A 27,183-nucleotide genomic window follows, 5' to 3' on the forward strand; every position below is an offset into this window, starting at 1 on the left:
ATCTTTAAATTCTTTATTAGTTAAGGTATTACAACTGTGTCTTCATTCCCCCATTAACCCCCATCCTAAATTATTTTAATTTCATGAACACAAAGGTAAAGTTTCTTAAGCCCCATTTCCCCCACTATCATTCCTAAACTTATATTCAGATAATGCTCATGCTTTAATTAAAAGTGTTTACTTTAGGAGGACCATTATGAATAAAGCCTGTAGCAAACAAATTAGATGCTCCACCCAAATTCCCTCTGACCCCATTTTTGTATCCTCTCTTCCATACCAATTTAGGTATGTTTTCCATAGCAGTACTTAGGACTATCCCTAATAATTTTCTATTACTGTTATTTTGATTTTCTTAAGGGATTTGTTTTCTGTACTTCACTGTCTTGCCCACCCGATTCCCTTCCTGGCAACCTCTGGGAATACTTCCTTAATAAATTACTTGCACACTTAATCTCCATTTCAGGGTTTGCTTTCTGGGAAACTTGATCTGTAACAGCTGGAACTAAGAAGCACACTCTAAGGACAGGATTCTGGAATTGGATCACTTGTTTGGCAATGGGAAGAGAAATCCCATTGCTGATAATACCTCTGTGATCCAGTGTATCTGTACTGAATTGGAATGGGATAAAGTGAAAGAAATATGGCTCATGCAGTATCTCTAGCATTCATGGAAATGTGGTAGAGTGCACAATGAATCTTGGTGGAGTTATAGAAATGTTCAAAAACTGAATTTGGTAATGATTGCACAACTCAATAAATTTACCAAAAAATTACTGAATTGCAGATTCAAAAGAGGTGAATTTTATGGACTATAAAATATACCTCAATAAAGTTGTTTAAAAATGTCCCAAATTGCCCTAACTGGTTTGGTTCAATTCTCGGTCAAGGGCATGTACCTCTTTTGCAAGTTCAATCCCCGACCCCCGGAGTGGCGCTTGTACGGGGAGGCAGTCAGTCTATGTGTCTCTCTCACATTAATATTTTCTCTCTCCTTCCCTTTCACTCTCTCTAAAAATTAATGGAAAAAATATCCTCAGAAAAGGATTAAAAAAAAAAGTCCCAAATTATTCCCCTCCTAATATTCAACACCCCCACCCCAAGAAATGCAATTGCTTCTAACTCTCAAACTGAGGCAATGATAAGAGGTAAATGGAAAAGTAGTTTGTGAAAACTTCGATATTAGCATTAGGGGAAACTGGGTGAGGGATATATAGGAACATTCCATTTCATCTCTGTAACTTTTCTGTAAATCTAAAATTATTCCAAAATTTAATTCTTTCTGGACCCTATAAAAGCCTACTTGTTGTGCCTTTAAAGAAACTTCTAGATTTCTATAGACGCTTCTTCCAAAACAGCCCCAGCATGAAACAGGCTACAAAGAACAGTTTTCAAAACCTTCAGCTATAGCCTTGAAAGATAACAAAGGAAACCCACCAAAGGACAAAGCCAAGAGTCATATGGAATACAATGAACAAGGATTTCTCTCAGAGGAAAGAACAGAGACTGCTACATGTGCTAATCAAGAATTTACTCCCCTGCCCTGGCTGGTTTTGCTCAGTGGATAGAGCATGTCCTGCAGGCTGAAGGGTCCCCAGTTTGATTCCAGGTTGCAGGCTCAATCCCCACTGGGGGGGCGTGCAGGAGGCAGCCGATCAATGATTCTCTCCCATCACTGATGTTTTCTCTCTCTCCCTCCCTCTCTCTCAAATCAATAAAAAAAGAACTTACTCCCCTGCCTTCACAATTTCTGCTTAGCAAGATTTTATTGCTGCCACAGACCAGTGACTCTTCCAGTTTCCTATTCTGTCTATTCTAAACGTAAATTTTTATTGTGAATCTTCTGTGCCTACTCCAGCAATGTACAGGCATACCTCATTTTATTGCACTTCGCACAGCAGTTTATTACAAATTGAAGGCAAGATCCTCTACCAGCAAAAAGATTATGACCACTAAAAGTTCAGATAATGGTTAGCAATTTTTTTTAGCAATAATGTACTTAAAATTAAGGTATACACTGTTTTTTTTGTTTGGTTGGTTTTTTTTGTTTTTTTTTTTAATATATTTTATTGATTTTCTACAGAGAAGAAGGGAGAGGGATAGAGAGTTAGAAACATCGATGAGAGAGAAACATCGACCAGCCGCCTCCTGCACGCCCCCCAGTGGGGATGTGCTCGCAACCAAGGTATATGCCCTTGACCAGAATCGAACCTGGGACCCTTGAGTCCGCAGGCCGACGCTCTATCCACTGAGCCAAACCGGTTTGGCTGTTTGTTTTTTTTAAAAGATATAATGCTATTGCATACTTACCAGGCTGCAGTGGGAAACCAAAAAACTTGTGTAATTTTATTGCAATATTTCCTTCACTGTAGTGATCTGAAACCAAACTCATAATATCTCTGAGATATGCCTGTATAATGATATGTGTATGGAAATGGGCATGGGGAATGCAGACTAACTTGCCTTTTAGTTTTTAGGAACCAGACCATAAGGCACCTGGTCCAAAAGAGCACACCTGGACCTTATGGAGAGGACTGCACATCACTAAGCGATCCTGGACTTGGAGCTGGATACAAGGACTAAATGAGAGTTGGAGGCTGTCTCTATTAGGCTGAGGGAAAGAGTGTTAGTAAACAGGGCTATTTCTGTGGATATAGGGGTAAACTATAACAGCTTGTTAGTTGTCCCCAAATAACCACTGTACCCTTCTGCCATTATAAAATTTGGGCTAGGCATATTTACTGGTCTTCCTTATAACTTGATATAACCATATGACTAAGTTCTGGTCAATGTGACATACATAAAAGTTGTGTGTACAATTTCCAACCTAAAGGAAAGCAGTATGCCCTCCCTTTGCTCCTCTTTCTTTCTTCCCTCTGATAGGAATGCAGACATGAGAGTGAAGACTGAAGCAAAATGGAAGCTTATTAAGGACAGTGAACAAACAAGATAAAAGGAGTCTGAGACCTTGGTGATTGTGGTTTCAGATACCACACTATTACCTACCCAGATTTTTACATTTATTTCAGCAGCAGAACCAAGATCCCGATCTATGCTAATAAAAGGGTAATATGCTAATTAGACCAGGTAGATTGGACGTCCTTCTGGACATCATTCCAGACAAAGCCATGGTGGCAGGGCCGAGGCAGAGGCGGTTAGGGGCAATCAGGCAGGCAGGCAGAGCAGTTAGGAGTGATCAGGCCGGCAGGGGAGAGCAGTTAGGGGCGATAAGGCTGGCAGAGGAGAGTGATTGGGGGTGATCAGGCTGGCAGGAGAGAGTGGTTAGGGGTGATCAGGCCAGCAGGGGAGAGTGGTTAGGGGCATCAGGCAGGCAGGCAGAGGTGGTTAGGGGTGATCAGGCAGGCAGGCAAGCAGTTAGGAGCCAGCGGTCCCAGATTGTGAATCGGACATCCCCCAAGGGGTCCCAGATTGGAGAGAGTGCAGGCTGGGCTGAGGAACACACACCCCCCCCCTCTCCCCCCCCCCCCCGCTGCAGTGCACAAATTTCATGCACTGGGCTTCTAGTTAAAGTTCCTTCACCTTTTTCCCAGTTCTTTTATGGTAATCTCTTAATCTCAAATACCAGTTAACTATCAATTTTTGTTAAGGTGTTAACTGAGGTATTAACTAAGAACTGTGTAAAATAAGTTTTCTCCCCCTAGAAGACAAAAAAGACCCTCCCATGAAGAAAAAGAGGATGTGAGCTGGTGACTGTCTTGTTACAGGTGGATACCTTTTTGTTCAACCCAGAAAATAACTCTAAAAGATTGATACTCAATGCCTAGAACCTATATATGGTTTACATTTTTTTTACCCCTAAGCTAACTTTTCACATGAATAAGGTAAAAAGAAATTTTTGTAGGTAAAGGGAAGAGGGAAAGAAGGAGTTCACTCTAAAAGAGCAGACAGCAAGAAACATTTATTAGAGTTCTTCAACTCTACTCTTCCCCTAAGTCAGTGATGGCGAACCTAGGACACATGTGTCAGAGGTGACACGCGAACTCATTTTTTTGGTTGATTTTTCTTTGTTAAACGGCATTTAAATATATAAAATAAATATCAAAAATATAAATCTTTGTTTTACTATGGTTGCAAAGATCAAAAAATTTCTATATGTGATACGGCACCAGAGTTAAGTTAGGGTTTTTCAAAATGCTGACAGGCCGAGCTCAAAAAGTTCGCCATCACTGCTCTAAGTACTGCAGATTTTTAAAAAAAATCTATAATAGAAGAAGTGCAATCAAATGATCAAAGCAATAGTAATGGTTAATCTATCACTAAAATACTTTAAATTCTGCTTTTCTATCTTTGAAATTCCCATAAATTGAATAATCTTCCCTCACAGTTGTAATTACCACTATAACAAATACTGATCTAGGGCCTTAAAAGCTCTTAAAGCAACTTACGATGATGAATCATTTTCCTTAGGGTAATCTTCATTCAACTCTGAGCCAGACAGCATTCTTTTCCTCTTTTCAGTTCTATAGAGAACAGAGAAAAGGACCTTATTTTAAAAAGTCAGAATTCATACCATTAAAAAGTATTAAACAACACACTCAAGGACAGATACTGTGACTAATGCTATCTAATTCTCTATACCACATGTAAAATAACATACCATATATCTGCACACTCAGTATGTGTCACTGACATAAACCACATAAAACAAATACTAATTATCTACCAAAGATGCACTCTATACTTTCTTCTAACACATTTAACGAACTGGAAAATCTCACTCTTTTTCTCAAACTACAGGTCTTTCTATAAAGCTTAAAAGACATTTATAAACAGGCACAGCTAATGACTAAGAAAGAAAAAATGTCTTTCATACCTATTTTCTAATAAACCCGATCTAAGAGGTGTTGATGTAGATGTCAAAGACGGAATCGTTCGGGTGACAGTTATTCCATTTCCTGCTGCAGTCTTAATCGATCCTCTACCTGGATTACCAAGAACTTTTCGAAATGGAGTATCATCTTTAGTTTCCAAACTTCCTCTTTTTGAAGAGGCCTGTAAGAATAAAGTTTGAAATAGTAAATTGTCAAATTGGCAAACTTTTAGACCAGTGATTCTCAAGTGAGGAAGTATGAAAAAATACATACAACTAGAGACCCATCACCAGAGAGTCTAACTTAATTGGTGTGGGAATGAGGCTCATTCATCAGTATATTTTTTTAAGCACCCTAGGTGATTCTAATTATGATCAGTGTCATAAATTGAGCAACATTTTTTCCCCCTGTAGTATTCTTTTTTTTTTTTCTTCTCGAATTAAAGAATCACATTTATTGTAATCTGGGACTATGAGGGGCCATTCCCCAAATCTCATAGTGATAAGATGGTGGCAAAACCAGACTTATATAGGCAAAGATCACAAAGGAATTGATTACATCTCAAGGTTTGGAATGAGGAACCTGGTTTGCAAAAAAGCAGTTTACAGAAGCAGAAGCAGCCTGTTAATTATAGTTTTGGGTCTCTGGATCACAGAGTTGCCAGGAACACATTATCTAGAGCCCTCGGGTCTTGAGACCACTGAGTTGTCAGGAAGACATTATCTAGAGCCCTCGGGTCTGGAATGAGGAACCTGGTCAGACTTAAGCATGTGATCTAAATTACAGTTTTGGGTCTCCGGAACACCGAGTCAACAGGGACACGTTAACTGGAGCCCTCTGACCTTGGGATAACTGTGCTGTCCTTCACAGGTAAAGGAAAATGTGCTTTCTAAGACCAGTATGACCACTACAAATGGGATTTCACATTACAATCAATAGGGTATTAATCGAATGGGGTGATTTATATAATTGAGAAAATCAAAATAACTTTTCTATTGTTAAACAAAGCAAATAAGTACAGAAGCCAAACAGCATGGTTAAAGTTAAACTACAGTTTCTACCTGAGATGATTGCTACCATACTTCATTCCCCACTGGTTTTATGTACATGAGCCAAATCATGGACTCATCTTCATTAGTTAGGGGATTGTACTGCCCCCTAACTACAAGTAGTTTGACTGAATTAATTTTTCTGAACTGCCTGCTCTCCTGTTCCCTTGACATCTAGCCCCTGTAATATTCTTATAAACTTAAAAATTCCAAAACATACCTAGAGGCAGAAGAAAAATACCGTGAATTATTTATTTAAAAAAAAGGGGGGGGGAGAGGGTTCACATATAAAGACATGGTTCTAGTAACCAGGATGAAAATAAATCTTTAGAGAAAAATCCAATTATAATTATGATAAATTAAAGTGATGTGTGTGTGATGTGCCGATGAGTAGTATCCAGATGAGTAGTATCCAACTCCTGGTAACCCTAGGAATAAGTGATGTCCACAATGTCCTGGCCTCAACTGCCCTGCTCAGCTTCTGAGGAAACATGTTTGTGGCTTCTTTTATGGTGTCAATCCATCTTAGTTTTTGTCTTCCTCTTCTTTTGCTGCCTTCTATTTTTTCCAGTATGACTGTCTTAAAATGACTTAGATGTGACAAAAAGGAGCAACAATAACATTTGGTTGCCACAACTCAAATGCCAAGTCACATGTACATCATTATGACTTTTGAAGGGGTTCCAGTTTGGAAAAATGAAACAAATATATGTAATGATGGAGAAAATGATAGTGACATAGAGCTCATTGCAGAAACTAAGTCAAATACTCTACTACTCTCAAGACACAGCAAAAAAATTTGGAGAGAAAACAGTAATAAAAAAATACAGGGTGGGGCAAAAGTACACTTACAGCTGTTTGTATAGAAAATAATACAACAATAAATAAATAATAATATAAGAATAAACTGTTTCCTGTACTGACAACTTTTGCCACACCTTGGGAAATAGTGCTTTCTACCAGCATTCTGCCAGATTGAAATTTTATAACTATATTAAGAGCTATGTGAATTACAATCTTAGGATAGGGAAGAAAAAAATGTGAGGTTCTCTGCATGAACAATTTAAAAAGTTACACTTATTTTCAAATGGGTGATACATACTCAAGATTCAATAATCAAAATACAGGGGGAGCAAAGGGGTACTGGAAGAGATTAATGGGGGAAAAAGAAGGACCTATGTAATACTTTCAACAATAAAAATTTTTTCAAAAGTCCAGAATAAAAAAAATAAAAACAAAAAAACCCATGCAAAAATCAAAATACTATTATAAAAACCACATGCTGAAAAATTTCATTATCACCCCAATGCCATTCGCCCATTCTTCCACTCCTCATTTTCCTACTCCTTATAAGTATTCTTTTATTGTTCCTTTATGCAGAGGCAAATCAATATTTTATTCTTTTTGTTATATACATGGTAGCATGCTATATGCAAACTGTTTTGCATTATCTTCAACCTTATTTGGCCCCATAGTAAGACACTTTACATTGCAACCTATTACACATACATGTAAAGTAGAAATGAAACAAAAGTTTCAGAAACCAATACTTATCCTTACTATGTATAATACCTATTCTATTCTATTCTTTCCTTTTTTATTTAATGCTAGTCACAGCCCACAAATTAATTTTATAATCTTAGAAATAGGAATTATTTATGGAGTATAAATATTTGCTTCTGCTATACATGATAATACTTACACATTTAAATATTTCAACAGCTTACATTTCTACCTATACTAGTAAATGGGTGGATCTCAAAGTAGTTATGGTGAGTTAAAAAGCCAGACCAAAAGAAAAAAAAAAGAAAAAAAATTACACACTGATCCCATTCATATACACTTATGCAAATTAATCTATAGTGACAGAAAGCAAATCGTCTGTGGCTTAGGTATAGGAACCAGAGAGGGAGAGGGAAGGAAGGACAACAAAGGGAGAATGGGGAAACTTTTAAGGGTTATGGTTATGTACACTAGGTTGACTGTGGTGATGATTTTACAGATATGTATATGTAAGTCAAAACGTTTCAAACTGTACTTTAAATTATGTGCAATTTATTGACTGTCAATTATACCTCAACTAAAATGTAAAAAAAATCCCAACCATCCTATACAACAACAAACTAACAAAAATGAAATTTTGTTCACTGCTTATCCCAGTAAATGGACTAAGTAATCACCTTGATGCACAGCCAAATCAGTTCCAAAGTTTCTCTTTGTGCCCAGTTTCACTTTGTAAAAAAAAATGAAGAGATATAGGACTGTTTAATTTCAACAGTGCATAGCAAATCTCATGGCTGGCTGAATATTTATGAAAGAAAAACTATTTAAAAAGCAAACAGAAGACTTTAACAAAAGAGTCTGGTATCATATAGTGTGGGGGCAAAGTTCATAATGTAGAACAGACACAAATGGCATCATAAAAATAGTAGCAGCAGACTCTGATCAGGTTGTTAGTATATGGTATTCACATGCATTATCTCACAGCAACCCTTAAAATATCATTGTTGTCTCAATTTTACGGATAGGTGCTAAGGCTTAGGATACTTAAAGAATCCCTCTGATGACTCACAGCTAGTTAAGTGTCAGCACCAAATCTCAAGTTCACATACAACTCCAAAGCTATGCTTTTAAAAACCATACTGTACTTTACTGCAGTTCATAAGACATGAGACCCTGAGCAAAGATTAAATTGTATTCTGTAAAACTGTATGTAAGAAGGGAAGTGGTAAGTTTTAGAAAGACGTTCATAAAAAATAGTTGGAGACTGAAATAGCCAAAATGGTAAATTTCAGTTATGTTGAAAAGACCCTTATGACAAAGCCAGAATTATTAGGTATTACAGTCTAAATTCTACTTCTTGCAATTACCTTATAGCAGGGGTCCTCAAACTTTTTAAACAGGGGGCCAGTTCACTGTCCCTCACTCAGACCGTTGGAGGGTCGGACTATAGTTTTAAAAAAAACTATGAACAAATTCCTATGCACACTGCACATATCTTATTTTGAAGTAAAAAAACAAAATGGGAACAAATACAGTATTTGTATTTGCATGTGGCCCGCGGGCCGTAGTTTGAGGACCCCTGCCTTATATAGAATGTCTATCATTTTTTAAAAAAGCTTTTAGATTCAAAAGAACATACCTGATTGTCTGAGTAAGAAAGCTGCCTGTTGGTTTCCTTCTGTGAGGTTCTACTGCCCAGAATAGCTCCAAAACTACCAGACCCCTGAGAAGGTTTCATGGCTAGTGCAAAAGAAAAAAAAAAAAAATCCCAAATCACTTATTTTAATATAGAGATTTTCCATTATTAGTATATAACATTGCAGAAGTAGAAGCAGAAATAAATTAAAGTGCTTATTAACCAATTCTTTCTGAATAGAAAGCACATCTGATATAAATTGTAATTAAAATTTAGAGCTAGTCTCAAGCAAAAAATGAAATAACATGCAAAAATTTGGAAACATATAATAGGATAAGATCTTATTTTTTAAAGTATCTCATAGGGTTGTTATAAGCCTTATAATATAAGGATTAAATATTTTTTTAAAATGTATTTTTATTTATTATAGAGAGGAAGAGAGAGGGAAAGAGAGATAGAAACAATGATGAGAGAGAATCATTGATTGGCTGCCTCCTGCACGCCCCCTACTAGGGATTGAGCTTGCAACCTGGGCATCTGCCCTTGACCGGAATCGAATCTGGGACCCTTCAGTCTGCAGGCCGACGCTCTATCCACTAAGCCAAACCGGCTAGGGCTAGGACAAAATTTTAAATGCTAGAAATTCTCCTATATCGATATTTGGTAATTAACACTATAGAAAAGTTAGTCGCCATGTGTCTATGGCATGAACACTGACATTGAATGAATGCCAAGAAGACATGTCAGAACCAGTGGCAGATATATTTCTAATAATGTATACTTCAAAACATTCTCTGTAAGTTCAGCAAGTGAAATGGCTTGTATTCCAAAGAAATCAGCAATGAAGAACACGCAAAGTACTGTATATACTTTAAAAAATATTTTATACCTAATTTAGTCAATTCCCACTGATAATTTGGAATGTTTTAATTTTTAAAAATTGAAAACAATGCTGAACATCCTTTCAGATCCCTTGCACTAATGGTACGATTTTTATAGGATAAACTCAAAATAATAACTGCTGGGGTAAAATAAAGGATGCTCTGACTATGACTTCCAGTACTATGCTGAATAGAAGTGGTGAAAGAGGGGCCGTAGCTGGTTTGACTCAGTGGGTAGAAGCGTTGGCCTGCTGACCCGAAGGGTCCCGGGTTCAATTCCCGTCAAGGACATGTACCTCAATTGCAGTCTTCCCCAGCCTAGGCCCTGGTCAGGGTGCATGCAGGAGGCAACCAATCGATGCATTTCTCTCACATCAATATTTCTCTCTTCCACTCTCTCTAAAAACCAATGGAAAAATATCCTTGAGTGAGGATTAAAAAAAAAAAAAAAAAGTGGTGAGAGGGCATCCTTGGCTTGCTCCTCATCCTAGAGGAAAATCTTTTAGTCTTCATCATTGTGATTTTAGTTGTGGGCTTTCACATATAGCCTTTATTATGCTGAGGTAGTTTCCTTCTACCCCTATTGAGTATTTTATTGTGTTTATTGAGTATTTTTTATCATGAAAGGGTGCTGAATTTTATCAAATATTTTTTTTTGCATTGAGATGATCACGTTGGTTTTTGTCCTTTATTCTGTTAATTTGGTGTATTACATTGATTAATTTTTTTCATATCTTAAACCATCCTTGCATTACATAAATAAAACTCACTTGATCATAGTGTGATCCTTTTAATGTGCTGTTGAATTTCATCTGCTAATATTTTGTTGAGGATTTTTGCATAAATGTTTACCAGGGATACTGGTCTACAGCCTAGTAATATTTTTTTATAACAACTAATGTCAGACCTTGGGATAATTAGTGCTCACCTGCATTGAGTCTGTTTTGATGGACTGCATCTAGAAATAATCTCATTTCTTCTGCATCCTTACTTGGTACTTTGTCAATAGACAAGAAGCTGTTATCCTGTAGCGTTAACATTAGGCGGCTTTGTTTTGCTCCACTGGGTCGAAGCACCACATTTTTAATGTTATGACTTAGCTGATTAACACAAAAGGGAAATGATCTTATCATTAAAAACATGATAATGAAGTATATACGTTGTATAATGAATACTAAACTTTATACTTTCTAAGTTACATTTCTTACTCTTCCCCACATTAGGTTTTTTCCCCCCAACCAAAAATAGTTCCCACTTCTTGACACATTTAAATCAAAGATTTCACTTTTAGAAGAGGCAAACACATAGTATTAAATTTTATTTTACATTGTAATCCTAGCAGTCTTGTTTTTATGGCAGGAAATTGCATATTTTCAGGTATAGTTACAAAGTTATAAAAACTAGTGAGTTAGAAGGGGATCTTAATATAAAGTGACTTTGGGAGGTGGGCAAACAGTGCAATAAACAGATCTTGTAACATAGAAACCCACACATAAAACCTGTATGTTCATGTTGACCAATGTGACCCTAATTAATTTAATAAAACTTTAAAAATAAATTAATTTTTTACAAAACAGCACAACAAAAAAACTGAGGGAGTTAATTTTCAGAGTTTGGATGGTTTTTATACCATCATCGGTTTAGAAAACCCCAGTGCAGCAGTCGCCAACCTTCGGACCTCGCAGAGCACTGGTTAGTGACCACTGCTCCAAAGGTCTCCTTAAACCAGCGGCTGCCAACCTTTCGGACCTCATGGACCAGGACCACAAGTTGGCGACTGCTTGCCATAGTGGATTAGAGGCTTTCTTTTTCTTTTCAACAAAAGCTTATAAAATACCTGGCAAATGGTGTAAATAGCTGTAATGTAAATAGGACATATTAATTCAAATTATAATCCTCAAAAGAATTCTACTCTCACACACTGAAACAAAACATTACCAGTATAAGAACATCTTTTTTTTCTTTTTTAATTGTTTAAGCAGGCTCATTTAACATTTATTCAATCACAAAGAACATGAGCACCCTAGAACTATCTTAGCTTACTTCTCCCACTCCCTAGAACTGGTTCAGTAACTTGTTTTATACTCTTCCAGACTCTGGACATGTGCTTTCAAGTGATAACTTTTCTATTCTCTTGGCTGAAATTTTTCCTAGAATTAATATATTTTGTAGTTTATTACCTAAATACTTCCTGCCAATCAGGCAAACTTGTTCTTTAACATTCTCCCTCAGCAGGCGTATACAAAAGTTTCTAAAGCTGTCTTTTCATGAAGGCATACTCTCTTAACAGCATAAAAAAGAAAGTAATCAAATTTCATTTCTTGATTAGGAAAAATTGACCTTTACCAATATTCAGATAAGAATGAAAAAAATAATTTTACCAGTCAGACTTAATTTATATTTAAATTTTAAGTGATAGATAGGTCTTAAGTTCCATGTCCTTGAGTAGAAATTTTTTCACAAAACACAATAACTAGTTTTAGATGCTTTAACTCCGAAGTATAAATGAACACTTTAATATCAATAGAAAAGTAGATAACATCAATCAATATACCTCTTTTAAAAAATGAAAGTTAAGCCTTGGCCAGGTAGCTCAGTTAGTTAGTATCGTCCAGATACACCAAGGTTGCGGGTTTGATCCACAAACAAGGCACATACAAGAACCAACCAATAAATGCATAAATAAATGGAACAGCACACAGATGTTTCTCTCTCTCCCCCTCCTCTCTCTTTAAAATCAATAAAACAATAAAAATTGTCTTTCTCTGTTTAACTTATTTTACTTAGCACAATACCCTTTAGGTCCCATCCATATAGTTGCAAATAGGAAGATTTCATTCTTTTTAATGGCTGAGTAATATTCCATTGTGTATGTATGTATATATGTGTATATATATATATATATATATATATATATATATATATATATATATACCACATATCTTTTTTTTTTAATAGCACATATCTTTGAAATATTTTTACAGCTGTGAATGCATTTGATTCTAAGTTCGAGAGGAACAGTGTATTATTCAGCTCTATATTCTTAGCCCTTACTACAGTACCCACCACAGCAATTTGTAGGTGGTTAATGAATGCTGAATGCAACCTGATGTAAAACTGAGATGGGGGTGGAAACACATGTAGAATCATATGCTCCTGAAGATCTATGTTTGCTTTAAATATTTAGTGCTAATTTGGGCTGAGGACTGAAAAACCAAATCTCTATTTGGAAAACAATCTTTCATTGAAATGGGCACTTTGGTATACATATATGGCAGAAATTACTATTGTTTCTATTACCCATGTCACCATGTCTTTCTTCTAATCTATTTAAGAATATCTTTCCAGCTAAAAGCTCTTCTTAAATTTATCTAGTAGGTCTTCCAATGCTCACCAGTAGATCCCCAAAAAACTATGTATATCTTTGATACACAAAATCATAAGCAATTTATTTTCATAGTTGAAAAGCAAAGATAAATGGCAATTTTACCTCAGCTCAGGTTCTCAAGCATAAAGTTTTATAAATTGTTCTTCTATAGGGTACTTTACATTTAGAATAAATATATTTTGTATAATTTAATTAACAAATAGAACTTTAAAGTACAGGAAAATATAAGTAAAACATTTTTTTCTTAATTTCAACTCATATCAAAATGAGCAGTTCTTCGCTGCGCAAGATAAATAGCATAGAAGTGAAAACAAAGTTAATTATTTTTTGCAGTGATAAAATAATGAGACCCTTTAAGTGTGCAAATAGCCCTGGCTGGTGTGGCTCAATTGGTTGAGTGTCATCCCATGCACCAAAGATCACCAGTTTGATTCTCAGTGATTAGGGTACATGCCTAGGTTGCAGGCTTGATCCCCCCAGGTAGGAGGCATGCAGGAGGCAGCTGATAGATGATACATGTTTCTCTCTCACATCAATGTTTCTCTCTCTCTTTCTTCCCCTCCCTCTCTCTCTAAAATTAATAAAAACATAGTATTTTTTTAAAGTTTGCTATTAGAAGAAAATAGCTGTAAGGACGGATGGCCTTGAATTATCATCCTTGAACAGTGCATACACCATTCTGGCAGGATTATTTTGAAAGTAAACATTAAGATAACACTAATCAACCCCATTAAAAGCTAACACTAAATAATGAATCTATCATATACATTAAGAAAAAAAAAAGAATAAAGTTATTCTAATGTGGTTTTTAAAATAGCTTCGATAGTTTCATCTTCCACTAGCTTTCTTTTCAATAATGGTGACTACGTCCTGCTCTTTATTATATACTAGAGGCCCAATGCACAAAAATTTGTGCACTTGGAGGGGAGGAGGGTCCCTCAACTCGGCCAGTGCCCTCTCGCAGTCTGGGACCCCTCAGGAGATAATGACCTGCTGGCTTAGGCCTGCTCCCGGGTGGCAGAGGGCAGGCCCAATCCCTAGGTGCAGCCCCTGGTCGGGCTCAGAGCAGGGCCAATTGAGGGGTTGGGGCACTGCCCCCTGTCACACTCAAGGCAGGGTCAATGGGGAGGTTGTGGCGCCACCCCCTGTCACGCACAGAGCAGGGCCAATCAGGGGGTTGGGGCGCTGCCCCCTGTCACACACAGAGCAGGGCCAATCAGGGGGTTGGGGCTCCGTACCCTGTCATGCACAGAGCAGGGCCAATCAGGGGGTTGGGGCTCCGTACCCTGTCACGCACAGATCAGGGTCAATCAGGGGGTTGGGGAGCTCCCCCCGACACACACAGAGCAGAGCCCATCAGGGGATTGAGGAGCTCCCCCCTGTCACTCACAGAGTAGGGCCGATAGGGGAGTTGGGCACCGCTGCCTGTCACACTCAGCGCAGGGCAGATCAGGGGGTTGGGGCACCGCCACTGTCACACTCAGGGCAGGGCTGATGGGGAGGTTATGGCTCTACCCCATCACACACAGAGCAGGGCCTGTGGGGGCGGGGGGGTTGGGGCGCCGCACCCTGTCACAAACAGAGCAGGACCGATCAGGGTGTTGGGGCGCTGCCCCCTGTCATACACAGAGCAGGGCCGATCAGGGGGTTGAGACGCCGCACCCTGTCACGAACAGAGGAGGGCGGATAGGGAGGTTGTGGCCCCACCCCTGGTCACACACAGAGCCGCAGGGCGAGCAGGGGGTTTGGGCGCTGCCTCCTGTCACGCACAGAGCAGGGCCCATCAGGGGGGTTGGGACTCCGTACCCTGTCATGCACAGAGCAGGGCTAATCAGGGGGTTGGGGCTCCGTACCCTGTCACGCACAGAGCAGGGTCAATCAGGGGGTTGGGGAGCTCCCCCCCCGACACACACAGAGCAGGGCCCATCAGGGGATTGAGGAGCTCCCCCCTGTCACTCACAGAGTAGGGCCGATAGGGAGGTTGTGGCCCCACCCCCTGTCACACACAGAGCCGCAGGGCGATCAGGGGGTTTGGGCGCTGCCCCCTGTCACGCTGATCCCGGTGCCGGGAGGCCTCTCGGCTCCGCTGATCACGATGCTTGGAGGCATATTACCCTTTTACTATATAGGATAGAGGCCTGGTGCATGGGTGGGGCTGGCTGGTTTGCCCTGAAGGGTGTCCTGGATCAGGGTGGGGGTCCCCACTGGGGTGCCTGGCCAGCCTGGATGAGGGGATGATGGCTGTTTGCAGCTGGTCACACACCCTTCAGGGTGGGCGTCCCCACTGGGGTGCCTGGCCAGTCTGGGTGAGGGGCTGAGGGCTGTTTTCAGGCTGGGACTGAAGCTCCCAACCGCTCCTTTTTTCTTTTTTCTTTTTTTATTCTGGGCCAGCTTTAGCTCTGAGGCTTGGCTCTAGCTCTGAGGCCTCAGCTGCTGAAAGTAGGTATCTGGTTTGTTTAGGTTCTATAATCAAAACTCTGTATCAACTCCAGCTCTGAGATCCCAGCTCGCTGAAAGCAAGTTTCTGGGGTTTTGTTTAGCTTCTGTATTTGTTACAATGTTCAAACTGCAGGCTCAGAGGCTGGCAAGGCAGGCGGGGAACGTTGGAGTCCTCCGTCACTGAAGCAAGCAAGCCTCATGTTCAGTTTAAGCTGCCTGGCTGCTGGCCGCCATCTTGGCTGGCAGTTAATTTGCATATCGCCCTGATTAGCCAATCGGAAGGGTAGCAGTTGTACACCAATTACCATGTTTCTCTTTTATTAGATAGGATTATCTATAATGCTGCTGAATAATACTATTTAATAAAGGATATAATATAATATGCAAATTAACCCTCATGCCCTCACAAGGTGGCTGCCTACGACCAGGCCAGCAGGGGGGTTAGTGAGGGACAACCAAACGACTGAACAGCAGGCTGCATGGGGCAACCAGGTTGGCGGGGGGGCTGTGAGGGGTGACCAGGCTGGCAGCAGGGGCAGTAAGAGGTGACCAGGCCAGTGGGGGTGGTGGGGGGATTTTTAGAGGGATGTCCCCCGAGGGGTCCCAGATTGGAGAGGGTGCAGGCTGGGCTGAGGGGACCCTCCCCATGCACAAATTTCGTGCACCGGGCCTCTAGTTTATAAAATAAGAACATAACATTATCAGTGTCCTGGAAATAAAAAACAAGAAATATTAATCTAGTAGAAGGGCTACCATGATTCTCAATATGGCACAGAACAGCTATTCACTAAAGGATGTGTTGGAAGATCTATTCCAAATCAAAAGTTGGTAATACCTGAAATATCCTTGGAATTCCTCCAGTATTGTAGTGAACCACTAGGCTGACTTTATTATCCTTTTCCACAATTTCAAAGGATCCTTCTTTCCATTTTGTAATCCCAGTTTGCATACTTCGAATTCTGATAGGACCATGTATCTTCAGAGGAGACATACTTTCTTTAAAAATAAATTGCTTCTAGCAAAATTATAAAACAAAAATATAACTTGACCCAACAGATTCTAAAAAAGAAAAATAAAATTAAAAGTTACAATTTACTAGTGATTAAAATAAGTGTATGAAAGAGAACAGTTAGTGAACCATCTTATATGTCTTTTTCTCCATTTCCATAAACCACATTTTATTAAGCATCCTTAAAGGCCTTGATTAGCTGGATGGCACAGATAAGAAAAACAACTAAAGCAGTCACTCATGTTAAGTGTCTGAATCTAACCAACATTTAGTTCTTCTATACACATTCTTTTCTTTGCCATGTGTCTTGCACCTGTGTCTATTAGTGCCTAAATTTTGCATTTTGCACCATTAACAAGTCAAAGTGCTGCCTGTAAAGGCGTGCCAATCGATAATACTAAAAATTCCATTCTCAATGTGACCAATTTTTACATTCCTTCATGAATAATAATGCATCTTGAACTTCAAATATATGTAAAAAAATATTTTCAGTCAACTGACTTCATTTCTTAGAATGGAGCTACTTCCAAAATATCAAATCATATCACCAAGTAGTCTAAGCATATTCACGTTTAGAAGACATTAAATGAATACAAACTATAAGAAAAATCAAATTAGTTTAACCTCCAGAATTATTTGAGAAAACCATTTATTTTCTAGGGAAAACAAACTAACAATATAATCTCTCTTCCTAAGAACCACCTATCATTTATATTTAATATTATCATCCCAGAAAGACTATCAATTTTATCCATGACAAATATTCAAATTTCCCAAATAAACTTCTAATAACTTAAAAATGGCTTACAACAGAATTTCTAAAACTCTTCAAGTTAGTTTACCAAATGTCAATACATAAATACAATTCTAGTAATAGCACAGAATGCTATCAAATATCATGTGTATTATACAATTCTACGTCCATATACCTTCCAGGTATCTTTACAATGAATTTCAGATCAAATTACATCACACACAATGTTAAAACAAATTTTATTTATACACTTCAAATCTTTAGAAACACTGCTCTAATACAGATTCTTGCTTACAATTTAATAAATTTTTAAAAATTCATTAAATTTTGCATCTGCAAAAACAGCTAACCTAGAAAAGCTTTAATAAAGTAGTCATCAAAACAGACTAGGTCTAGATATCAGGAACCAGCTCTGATATAATTTATAACTTATCTTTTCTAACCATTTGTTTTCTCAAGTGTAAAATAGGTAGAGCAAATGTTATAGTGTTGCAGTTAAACAACACACATTAGGCATTAAATAGATCCCAGCTCTTAATATGAAATTAGTGTCCACTTTCTGAATTTATTCCTGGTCTATAATACCCTTCTCCAAAGATACCAGATAAATAAGTTAACAGGGATTACCAATCCAACTGCCTGTAAGGCCTGGCAAATCACATAGATGACTTAGACAGGCAAAATATGAAAACCACTAATCACCCCACCCAGAGTGGTTGAGTTGGTTGAGCACTGTTCAGTGTCCTGAAAGTGCAGGTGAGGTTCTTGGTCAGGGAGCACACCTGAGTTTCAGGTTTGACCCTCGGGGAGCGTAAGGAAGACAATCAATTGATATTTCTCACTCACATTGATCTGTCTGTCTCTAACTTCCTTTCTCTACCTATGTCCTTAGGTGAGGATTAAACAAAAGAAAACTGCTATTCAAATTTAGTCAATTTTATCATGTGAAAATAAGTGAACCTCGCATTGCCAGGTCATCTAATTTTTCAAGAAAATGACATCCCAATTTTCATGTAAACCTGCCCGTTTTTAACTGTGGTCAGTGAATTCAACGTTATTTTTAAAAGCTACAAATCAGCCCTAGCAGGTTTGGCTCAGTGGACAGAGCATCAGCCTGTGGACTGAAGGGTCCCAGGTTGGATTCCGGTCAAGGACACATGCCTGGGTTGCGGGCTCAGTCTCCAGTAGGGGGCGTGCAGGAGGTAGCCAATCAATGATTCTCTCTCATCATTGATGTTTCTATCTCTCTCTTCCTCTCCCTTTCTCTCTGAAATCAATAAAAAATATTAAAAATAAACAAATAAAATAAAAGCTACAAATCAAACAAAACCCATCTGTAGGCAGGATACAGCCTAGGGACCACTAGTTTGAGGTCTCTAGATAGTATACATCAAATAAGTGGGAATGAAATTTAAAAAGAGACGTGGAAACACTTTGAATAGTTAAAAGGTGTTGCGCATTGTAAGTCCTTTATTGTTATTCACTCATCTCATCAAATTTTTTTAAAATATATTTTATTGATTTTTTACAGAGAGAAAGGGAGAGGGATAGAGATTTAGAAACTTCGATGAGAAAGAAACTTTGATCAGCTGCTCCTGCACACTCCCTACTGGGTATGTGCCCGCAACCAAGGTACATGCCCTTGACCAGAATCGAACATGGGACCCTTGAGTCTGCAGGCCGACGCTCTATCCACTGAGCCAAACCGGTTAGGCCTCATCTAATTTTTTGGGTTCCTACTGTGGTCAGATTTAGATAATATAATTGGCTGGGTATATGAATCCATCAAAGTAATCGAGTCCACTACTGTTTTTATCCAGTCTGTTAATAAGACAGTTTGCTCAACCAGTAATTACAGAATTTTGGGCCAGCAATGTGTGTTTGTAATACTTTTCTTTGGCAATTAATAATTTGGTGCTTCATTGTTTGGATATGTCCTTTGAGATTTTTTCCTACTCTGTCCTTTAGCACTGCCAATAATATGTGGCTCCCTCCTAACCCAGATGCCTATGCCAGAAACATGGGAGTTATCTTTGACTTTTCTCTTAATGATTATTGATATTGGATTGGGGATGGAAGGTCAAGGTAGAGTACTGTCAATTCTACCTCCATACACCTTCCAGACATTTCTACAATGAGCTGCAGATAAAATCACAACATTTTCCTCCTTAATATTATCCAATGACTCCCAATTGCCCTCATAATAAAATCTAGACTCATTAATATGCCATAAACCCCCTTCATGATCCAGAACCTCATTACCTCCCTATTCCCAACAAGCTCTCCAAATCCAGCCATTTGAACTACTTATAATTTCCCTAAAAAAGCCACATACTTTCATGCCATGTGTACATTGTAGTCAATGTTTATAGGATTTTTATGTACTTTCCCCATCCTCCATAATTTCTTCTCCTGTCTATAAAATCAAGGCTCAACTTAGATATTACCTTCTTTAAGAAGCTTTTCATAGCTACCTTTTACTTCACTCTCACTCCATATCCACACTGACATTGTTTAAGGTTTCTCTATTCTCCTATTATACTCTGTGCTCACTGTTAGTAGAGCATTTATCACATTATATAAACTGTTTACTTTATATAAACTGTTTACCTCTTTGTCTCTACCTAGACTCTGTTATTTAAAGACAGGGAATATGTCCTTTAATCTTTACATCTCCATTAGAACAGTGTCTGACATACACGAAACAACAATCTATACTAATAAAAGAGAAAAATGGTAATTGGCGTACGACAATACCCTTTTCATTGGCTAATCAGGGCTATATGCAAATTAACTGCCAACTAAGATTGGCAGTTAACTGCCAACAAGATGGCAGTTAATTTGCATATGTAGGCACAATGCAGGGAGGCGAAAGGGAAAGCAGGAAGAAGCCCCCTGCCACTGACAGTGATCGGAAATCCAGGGGGGAGCTAAGAGCTGGGGGGCAGGGCAAAGGCGGCCCTGGGGCCGCCTTTGCCCTGCCCCCCAGCCATGATCAGAGAATCAGGTGCCTTTTCCACCCTGGCCAGTGATAGCAGGAAGTAGGGGTGGAGCCAGCGATGGGAGCTGGGCACGGTTGAAGCTGGCAGTCCCGGGATCTAGGGGTCCCTTGCCTGGGCCTAAAGCGAAGCCCACAATCGCGGGGCCGCTGCAGCTGTGGGTCCCCGCTGCCCGGGCCGGAGGCCTCAGCCAGAGGCTTCCTGCAGGGGCAGGGGCGGAGCCCGCGCGATCGCGGCACCCTCCGCTGCCACTGCAGGTCCCCGCTGCCCGGGCCGGACGCCTAGGCCAGGGGCGTCAGGCCTGGGCAAGGGGCCGATCCTGCGATTGGAGGGTGATGGGGGTCAACGCCTGAGGGCTTCCCAGTATGTGAGAGGGGGCAGGCTAGGCTGAGGGGCACTCCCCCCACACACACACCCAGTGCACGAATTTCGTGCACCGGGCCCCTAGTCTATATATATATATATATATATATATATATATATATATATATATAAAAGGCTAATATGCAAATGTCCCCACGGGAGTTCAACCAGGAAACTGAGAGTTCTATTGCTCACTATGATGTGCACTGACCACCAGGCGATGGCGTGGAACAAAGGAAGGCCCTGGCCAGCAGCTGGAATGCCCAGAAGAGCCCTGATCGCCAGCCAGGCCTAGGGACCCTCCTTGTGCACAAATTTCATGCACCAGGCCTCTAGCTTAAGAATAAATAACAACAAAATAATGAACAAATCAGTATTATTAATTTATTGTTAAAATATACAACAGTAGCCCTAACCGGTTTGGCTCAGTGGATAGAACATCGGCCTGCGGACTGAAGGGTCCCAGGTTCGATTCCGGTCAAGGGCATGTACCTTGGTTGCGGGCACATTCCCAGTAGGGGGTGTGCAGGAGGCAGCTGATCGACATTTCTCTCTCATCGATGTTTCTAACTCTCTATCCCTCTCCCTTTCTCTCTGTAAAAAAATCAATAAAATATATTTTAAAAATATATATATACAACAGTAGATACTGGAACCATAAATTCCTTTTATGTGACCAATATAAGGTTATATTTACTAAGTTCTTTAGAAGAGTATCACTATGCCCTGTATTACATATGACTTATCTTTTGAATACTTAAGCTTTTTCTATGTGGACCTGAACATTTACACTAAATGTACAGCTGTTCTCATATCTTAAATTCAATGAGAGAAAGGTCATTTATGAAGAACAAGAATTAATATGCAGTTACAGAATGCATTAAAACAAAAACATTAAGGGCCGGCGGGGTGCGTGCATCATTTCGGGAGAGGGAGAGGGATAGAGAGTCAGAAACATCGATGAGGTCGGAGAACCAAGATGGCGGCATAGGTTAACGCCGGAGTTTGCTGCTTTGAACAACTACTTCAAAAGTGAAACCAAAAAACGGAAGGGACATCACCCAGAACCACAGGAACGCTGGCTGAGTGGAAGTCCTACAACTAGGAGGAAAGAGAAACGCACACGGACACTCAGAGGAGGCACAGTGCTGAAGTCAAATTCTGAGGTGCGGAGTGCGTGGAGTGGGCTGGCAGCGGAGGGCGCGGTTGTTGTTTTCAATCGGGAGGGAGTCGCAGACTCTGAGCACCAGATCCGGGCGAGTCTTTAGGGACCCAGACTCAAACGGGAGAAGCGGGACTGTCTGGCTTCGGTCAGAGCGAGTGCAGCTTTCTCTCCGAGCTTTGCAGCGGGTGCTGGGACTCAGAGAGGCAGAGCCCCTTGGGACAGGACTGAGAGCCGCCATAACTGCTCTCTCCGGCCCACCCTGTTGATCCTGTGCGACCCGCCCCGCCCAAGCCCTGCACAGAGGCATTTGCCGGATAGCCTCAGGCAAAGGCATTTGCCGGATAGCCTCAGGCAAAGGCTAGATTAGCACCTCCCTAGAGGACAGAAGTTCTCTCACTGCTGACACAGCTGATTCTCATAGCCACTTGGCCTGGAGGTCAAACCCTCCCTGGAATTAGCTACAACAATCAAGATTTATCTATAAGACTGCGAACAAAGACCACTAGGGGGTGCACCAAGGAAGCATAACAAAATGCGGAGACAAAGAAACAGGACAAAATTGTCAATGGAAGAAATAGAGTTCAGAACCACACTTTTAAGGTCTCTCAAGAACTGTTTAGAAGCTGCCGATAAACTTAATGAGATCTACACGAAAACTAATAAGACCCTCGATCTTATATTGGGGAACCAACTAGAAATTAAGCACACACAGACTGAAATAACGAATATTATACAGACGCCCGACAGCAGACCAGAGGAGCGCAAGAATCAAGTCAATGATTTGAAATGCGAGGAAGCAAAAAACATCCAACCGGAAAAGCAAAATGAAAAAAGAATCCAAAAATGCGAGGATAGTGTAAGGAGCCTCTGGGACAGCTTCAAGCGTACCAACATCAGAATTATAGGGGTGCCAGAAGATGAGAGAGAGCAAGATATTGAAAACCTATTTGAAGAAATAATGACAGAAAACTTCCCCCACCTGGTGAAAGAAATGGACTTACAGGTCCAAGAAGCTCGGAGAACCCCAAACAAAAGGAATCCAAAGAGGACCACACCAAGACACATCATAATTAAAATGCCAAGAGCAAAAGATAAAGAGAGAATCTTAAAAACAGCAAGAGAAAGAAAGCCAGTTACCTACAAGGGAATACCCATACGACTGTCAGCTGATTTCTCAACAGAAACTTTGCAGGCCAGAAGGGAGTGGCAAGAAATATTCAAAGTGCTGAATACCAAGAACCTACAACCAAGATTACTTTATCCAGCAAAGCTATCATTCAGAATTGAAGGTCAGATAAAGAGCTTCACAGATAAGGAAAAGCTAAAGGAGTTCATCACCACCAAACCAGGATTATATGAAATGCTGAAAGGTATCCTTTAAGAAGAGGAAGAGGAAGAAAAAGGTAAAGATACAAATTATGAACAACAAATATGCATCTATCAACAAGTGAATCTAAGAATCAAGTGAATAAATAATCTGATGAACAGAATGAACTGTTGATTATAATAGAATCAGGGACATAGAAAGGGAATGGACTGACTATTCTTGGGGGGGAAAGGGGTGTGGGAGATGTGGGAAGAGACTGGACAAAAATCGTGCACCTATGGATGAGGACAGTGGGTGGGGAGTGAGGGCGGAGGGTGGGGCGGGAACTGGGAGGAGGGGAGTTATGGGGGGGGGGGGAAAGGAACAAATGTAATAATCTGAACAATAAAGATTTAATTAAAAAAAAAAAAAAAAACAAAAACAAAAAAACAAAAACAAAAACAAAAACAAAAACATTAATAAACTTGCCTAAACTGGGATTCATTTTATTCACAGCTCAATAAAGAAACTTCATTTTAAGAGTATGTCAGATTACTTCACTTTAAAAAAATGTCATTATGGGTTATGGTGCCAAATTAAAATGAATTAAAATAAAACCACATTATCTTAGTGTTTTTCTTACAGACCAAAAGTAAATAAAGGTTATTAACCTTGAATTCCTCCAACAAAAACTTGTTTTTAAAAATTGCATTTAACAAAAATTTGAGATGAAGATTTCAATGTTCACTAAAGTTAATAAAAAATAAAAACTTGTTACTTCTGTTTCTCTATATATAATTTTCAAATATTTGATGCAGTTTTGATTACACATATAAAATTTTACTTCAGATATTTAATATTTTCTTAACCTTTTCTACTAGCAACCTCTCTTTCTTTGAAAGAAGAAACCCTGAAAGGTGCAGGACATAAAACTGGCAGAACCAATAAAATAAAACTTATAATGCCTCAATTTAGTCCATCACCTGCTCTTGTACTAAATGCATTAACTATATCTATTTTTGTATAATCATCATATTTTCAGGGTTTACCTTAAAGAGAAAAAAACTTTCTTTTTCAGTATTCAGCATAATTCAGTAACTGTTAAACTTTCTATGAACCTAGAACCAAGATAAGATTTCTCTGAATTCTGTAATACTAATTCACTACCAAAGTGATATTAGGAAGACGAAATATAATAAAAACTCATTCTTTAAGTACACCATTCAGATTCTCCTTTCCCTAAATTTCTTCACAATTATTAAAACTACCATTCAGCCTTGAGCATTCTATGAAAGCTCAATAACATTGCCAAAAATGTTTCTATACCCTGGACAGATATTTAAATACTCCTATTTTAGCCCCGGCTGGTATTGCTCAGTGGTCAGAGTGTCAGCCCCTGCATGGTTCCATTCCCAGTCAAGGGCACATATCTAAGTTGCAGGTTTAATCACCAACTTCATGTGGGCAGTGTGTAGGAGGCAACCAATCAACGTGTCTCTCTGCATATCGATATTTCTCTCTCCCTCCCTCCCTTCAACCATTCCTTCCACTCACTCTAAAAAGCAATGGGAAAAATATCCTTGGGTGAGGATTAACAAAAAATAAAAACCTACAGCTTAAAAATAAATAATTAAATAAATGTTCTTATTTTAGGTATTGCTTTGAAAATATCCTTATTTAGAAGGGCATTCTATGGTTAAAAAAATACACACACACACACAAAAACATGCTAAAGCATGAAAACTGTTACTAAAAACAGAAGAAAGAAAATGGTCAATTCTTGCCACTATGCATACTCTTTGAAACATATCTAAAATAAAAACATTACTTACTTTTCAGTGACTTTTACTGAAAAACCCTATGTAATAACGATTCACCTTTATTCTGATGCTTGTGCCAAAGGCAATGCAATCTTCTTGGGGAACTACTCATATTCTGCAGCTATCCCAGTTCTTCGGAAGCCATCAACTCAGCTACAGGAAATATAAGTGTGCCTTTTAAAAATAATCCAATTCACAAAATTAAAATGATTGTTAAAAGTGATCATTTATACAACAAAGATTAACCTTTTCATTATTTAAAAACCACAAATTTAACCTTATTGAAAAAATTTAAAACATAATGCTCAGGATACACACACACACACACACACACACACACACACAACAGAACTTTAGGGATCTGTGTGCAAACTGAGGGACTCCAGGAGGAGCTGTACCTTGATCCATTTGTATCTTGGTTTATCCCTGCTACATTTTGAAACTATGAAGGCAGTGAAAAAGAATACATCCTTTGTTGACTTTATAAACATTGTCACATAAGGATGTTTTATGTCTTAAAACACCACTTCCACCAGGTGCTGTTACAAATTTAAAAAAACTGATAAACTTAGTTTTTACTTTTTTCAAAACTAGCTTTACAGGTTTCTTTCTCGAATTGAAGCATCTCTAAATCTCTCATTGCCTTTTGAAAACTAAAACAACTTTAAACTGATTTGTTCACTTCTAAAAAAATCATTTATTGAGCTACTCTAATTTGATACACTGTGGTAGGGATACAAATGTGAAAATTACACAGTCCATGCCCTCAGAAAGCTTCCCTATACTTGTCCTCCCACCATCATTGAGGCAAAAAATCTTAGTATCAGCTTTAACCTCATTCTCATTTACCAAAAACCCCATATTTTTGTAACTACTACCTTAATTCAGAAACACATCACTTTGCTACCACTCCAATCTAATATTTATTACACAACATTTATTAAGCACAGTGCTAGGCACCATACATGCATTTATTTTCACAATAACCCTAAAGGACAGATATTAATATCTATTTATAGATGAGGAAACTAAAGCTAAGAGAGATCAAGTAATTTATCCATGATTATAGTCAGTAAGTGACAAAAATAAGTCTAACATCAGAATCTATGTTTTTAACCACTACCATAATGCATCCTCATCAATGAAAGTGATTCCAGCAATGAATCCTTTACCCTTTCTAAAAAACTACTTTTATTATCTCCTACCAAAGAAAGTACAATATGCACTAATTGTCTTCTTAACTTTCTTCCTGAAGGAGGGGGAGAGAGGAAGGAGGACCTGTCCTATCTTCTTTTGTACTCCTGCAAAATAACAGGCACTTTGTAAGTGCTAAATACTTGCCATTGATGCCAATTCCCTCCTAAACATTTTTAAATTCTGTGTTAAGAATACTTAACACACACACACACACACACACACACACACACACACACACACACACACACAAAGAATACCTAACACAAGATCTGCTCTCTTAACACATTTTTAATTGTACAATACAGTACTGTTAACTATAGGTACAATGTTCCACAGCATATCTCTAGAACTTACTCAACTTGATTAAATGAAACTTCCTCCTAAACGTTTTTAACAGCTCATCACTGACTACCTATAAAATAAATCCAAATGCCTCTTTGTTTGACATTCATACATTTTCTATGTTTTATTTTCTACTTCTCAACAAAAAATGTTCTATATACACACAAATTACTGAATTTTAATACTTTCTTTCACATCCACCCCCAACAACTTAAATATGACATTTTTCTTTATCTGTTTATGAAAGCATCATACTCACTGGTCTCATAGTTTAACCTGTTGTTAAGATATATAAACCACTATTCTGATTTTAAGGGCTTTCTTTCTTAAAAAGATCCATAAAACAAATTCACAGAGATAAAATTAGTGTTATGGCTGAAAGAGAGAAGTTGACCTAGATAAACTTTATCTCCACTGAAAGTGTCTAAAATCTGAATGGTTTTATGACATAAGAATGTAAAAATCATCCAAAGCCTTGGAAAACCCGTTGTTTTTTTCTTTTG

The 27,183-nt window shown here is 38.8% G+C and overlaps 1 protein-coding gene across 8 annotated transcripts in view; it reads right to left on the reverse strand.

Annotated features, from left to right (window-relative positions):
* The window catches only part of USP37 (ubiquitin specific peptidase 37), an 81,801-nt gene that overhangs the window by 52,390 nt on the left and 2,228 nt on the right, over positions 1 to 27,183 (reverse strand). For 4 of the 8 annotated variants that reach the window (XM_059703130.1, XM_059703132.1, XM_059703129.1 and 1 more), the window contains exons 2-7: positions 25,154 to 25,294; positions 16,561 to 16,784; positions 10,827 to 10,998; positions 9,021 to 9,121; positions 4,832 to 5,010; positions 4,404 to 4,478 (exon numbers count right to left, since the gene is read on the reverse strand). In XM_059703130.1, the coding sequence (XP_059559113.1) occupies positions 4,404 to 4,478; positions 4,832 to 5,010; positions 9,021 to 9,121; positions 10,827 to 10,998; positions 16,561 to 16,716 (683 nt within the window). In that variant the 5' untranslated portion in view covers positions 16,717 to 16,784; positions 25,154 to 25,294. Of the gene's footprint in view, positions 1 to 4,403; positions 4,479 to 4,831; positions 5,011 to 9,020; positions 9,122 to 10,826; positions 10,999 to 16,560; positions 16,785 to 25,153; positions 25,316 to 27,183 lie in introns of all 8 variants that reach the window. The other 4 variants (XM_059703126.1, XM_059703127.1, XM_059703128.1 and 1 more) reach the window with 4 other exon arrangements.

This window comes from Myotis daubentonii, chromosome 7, assembly GCF_963259705.1.
Source record: "Myotis daubentonii chromosome 7, mMyoDau2.1, whole genome shotgun sequence".
Taxonomy (NCBI): domain Eukaryota; kingdom Metazoa; phylum Chordata; class Mammalia; order Chiroptera; family Vespertilionidae; genus Myotis; species Myotis daubentonii.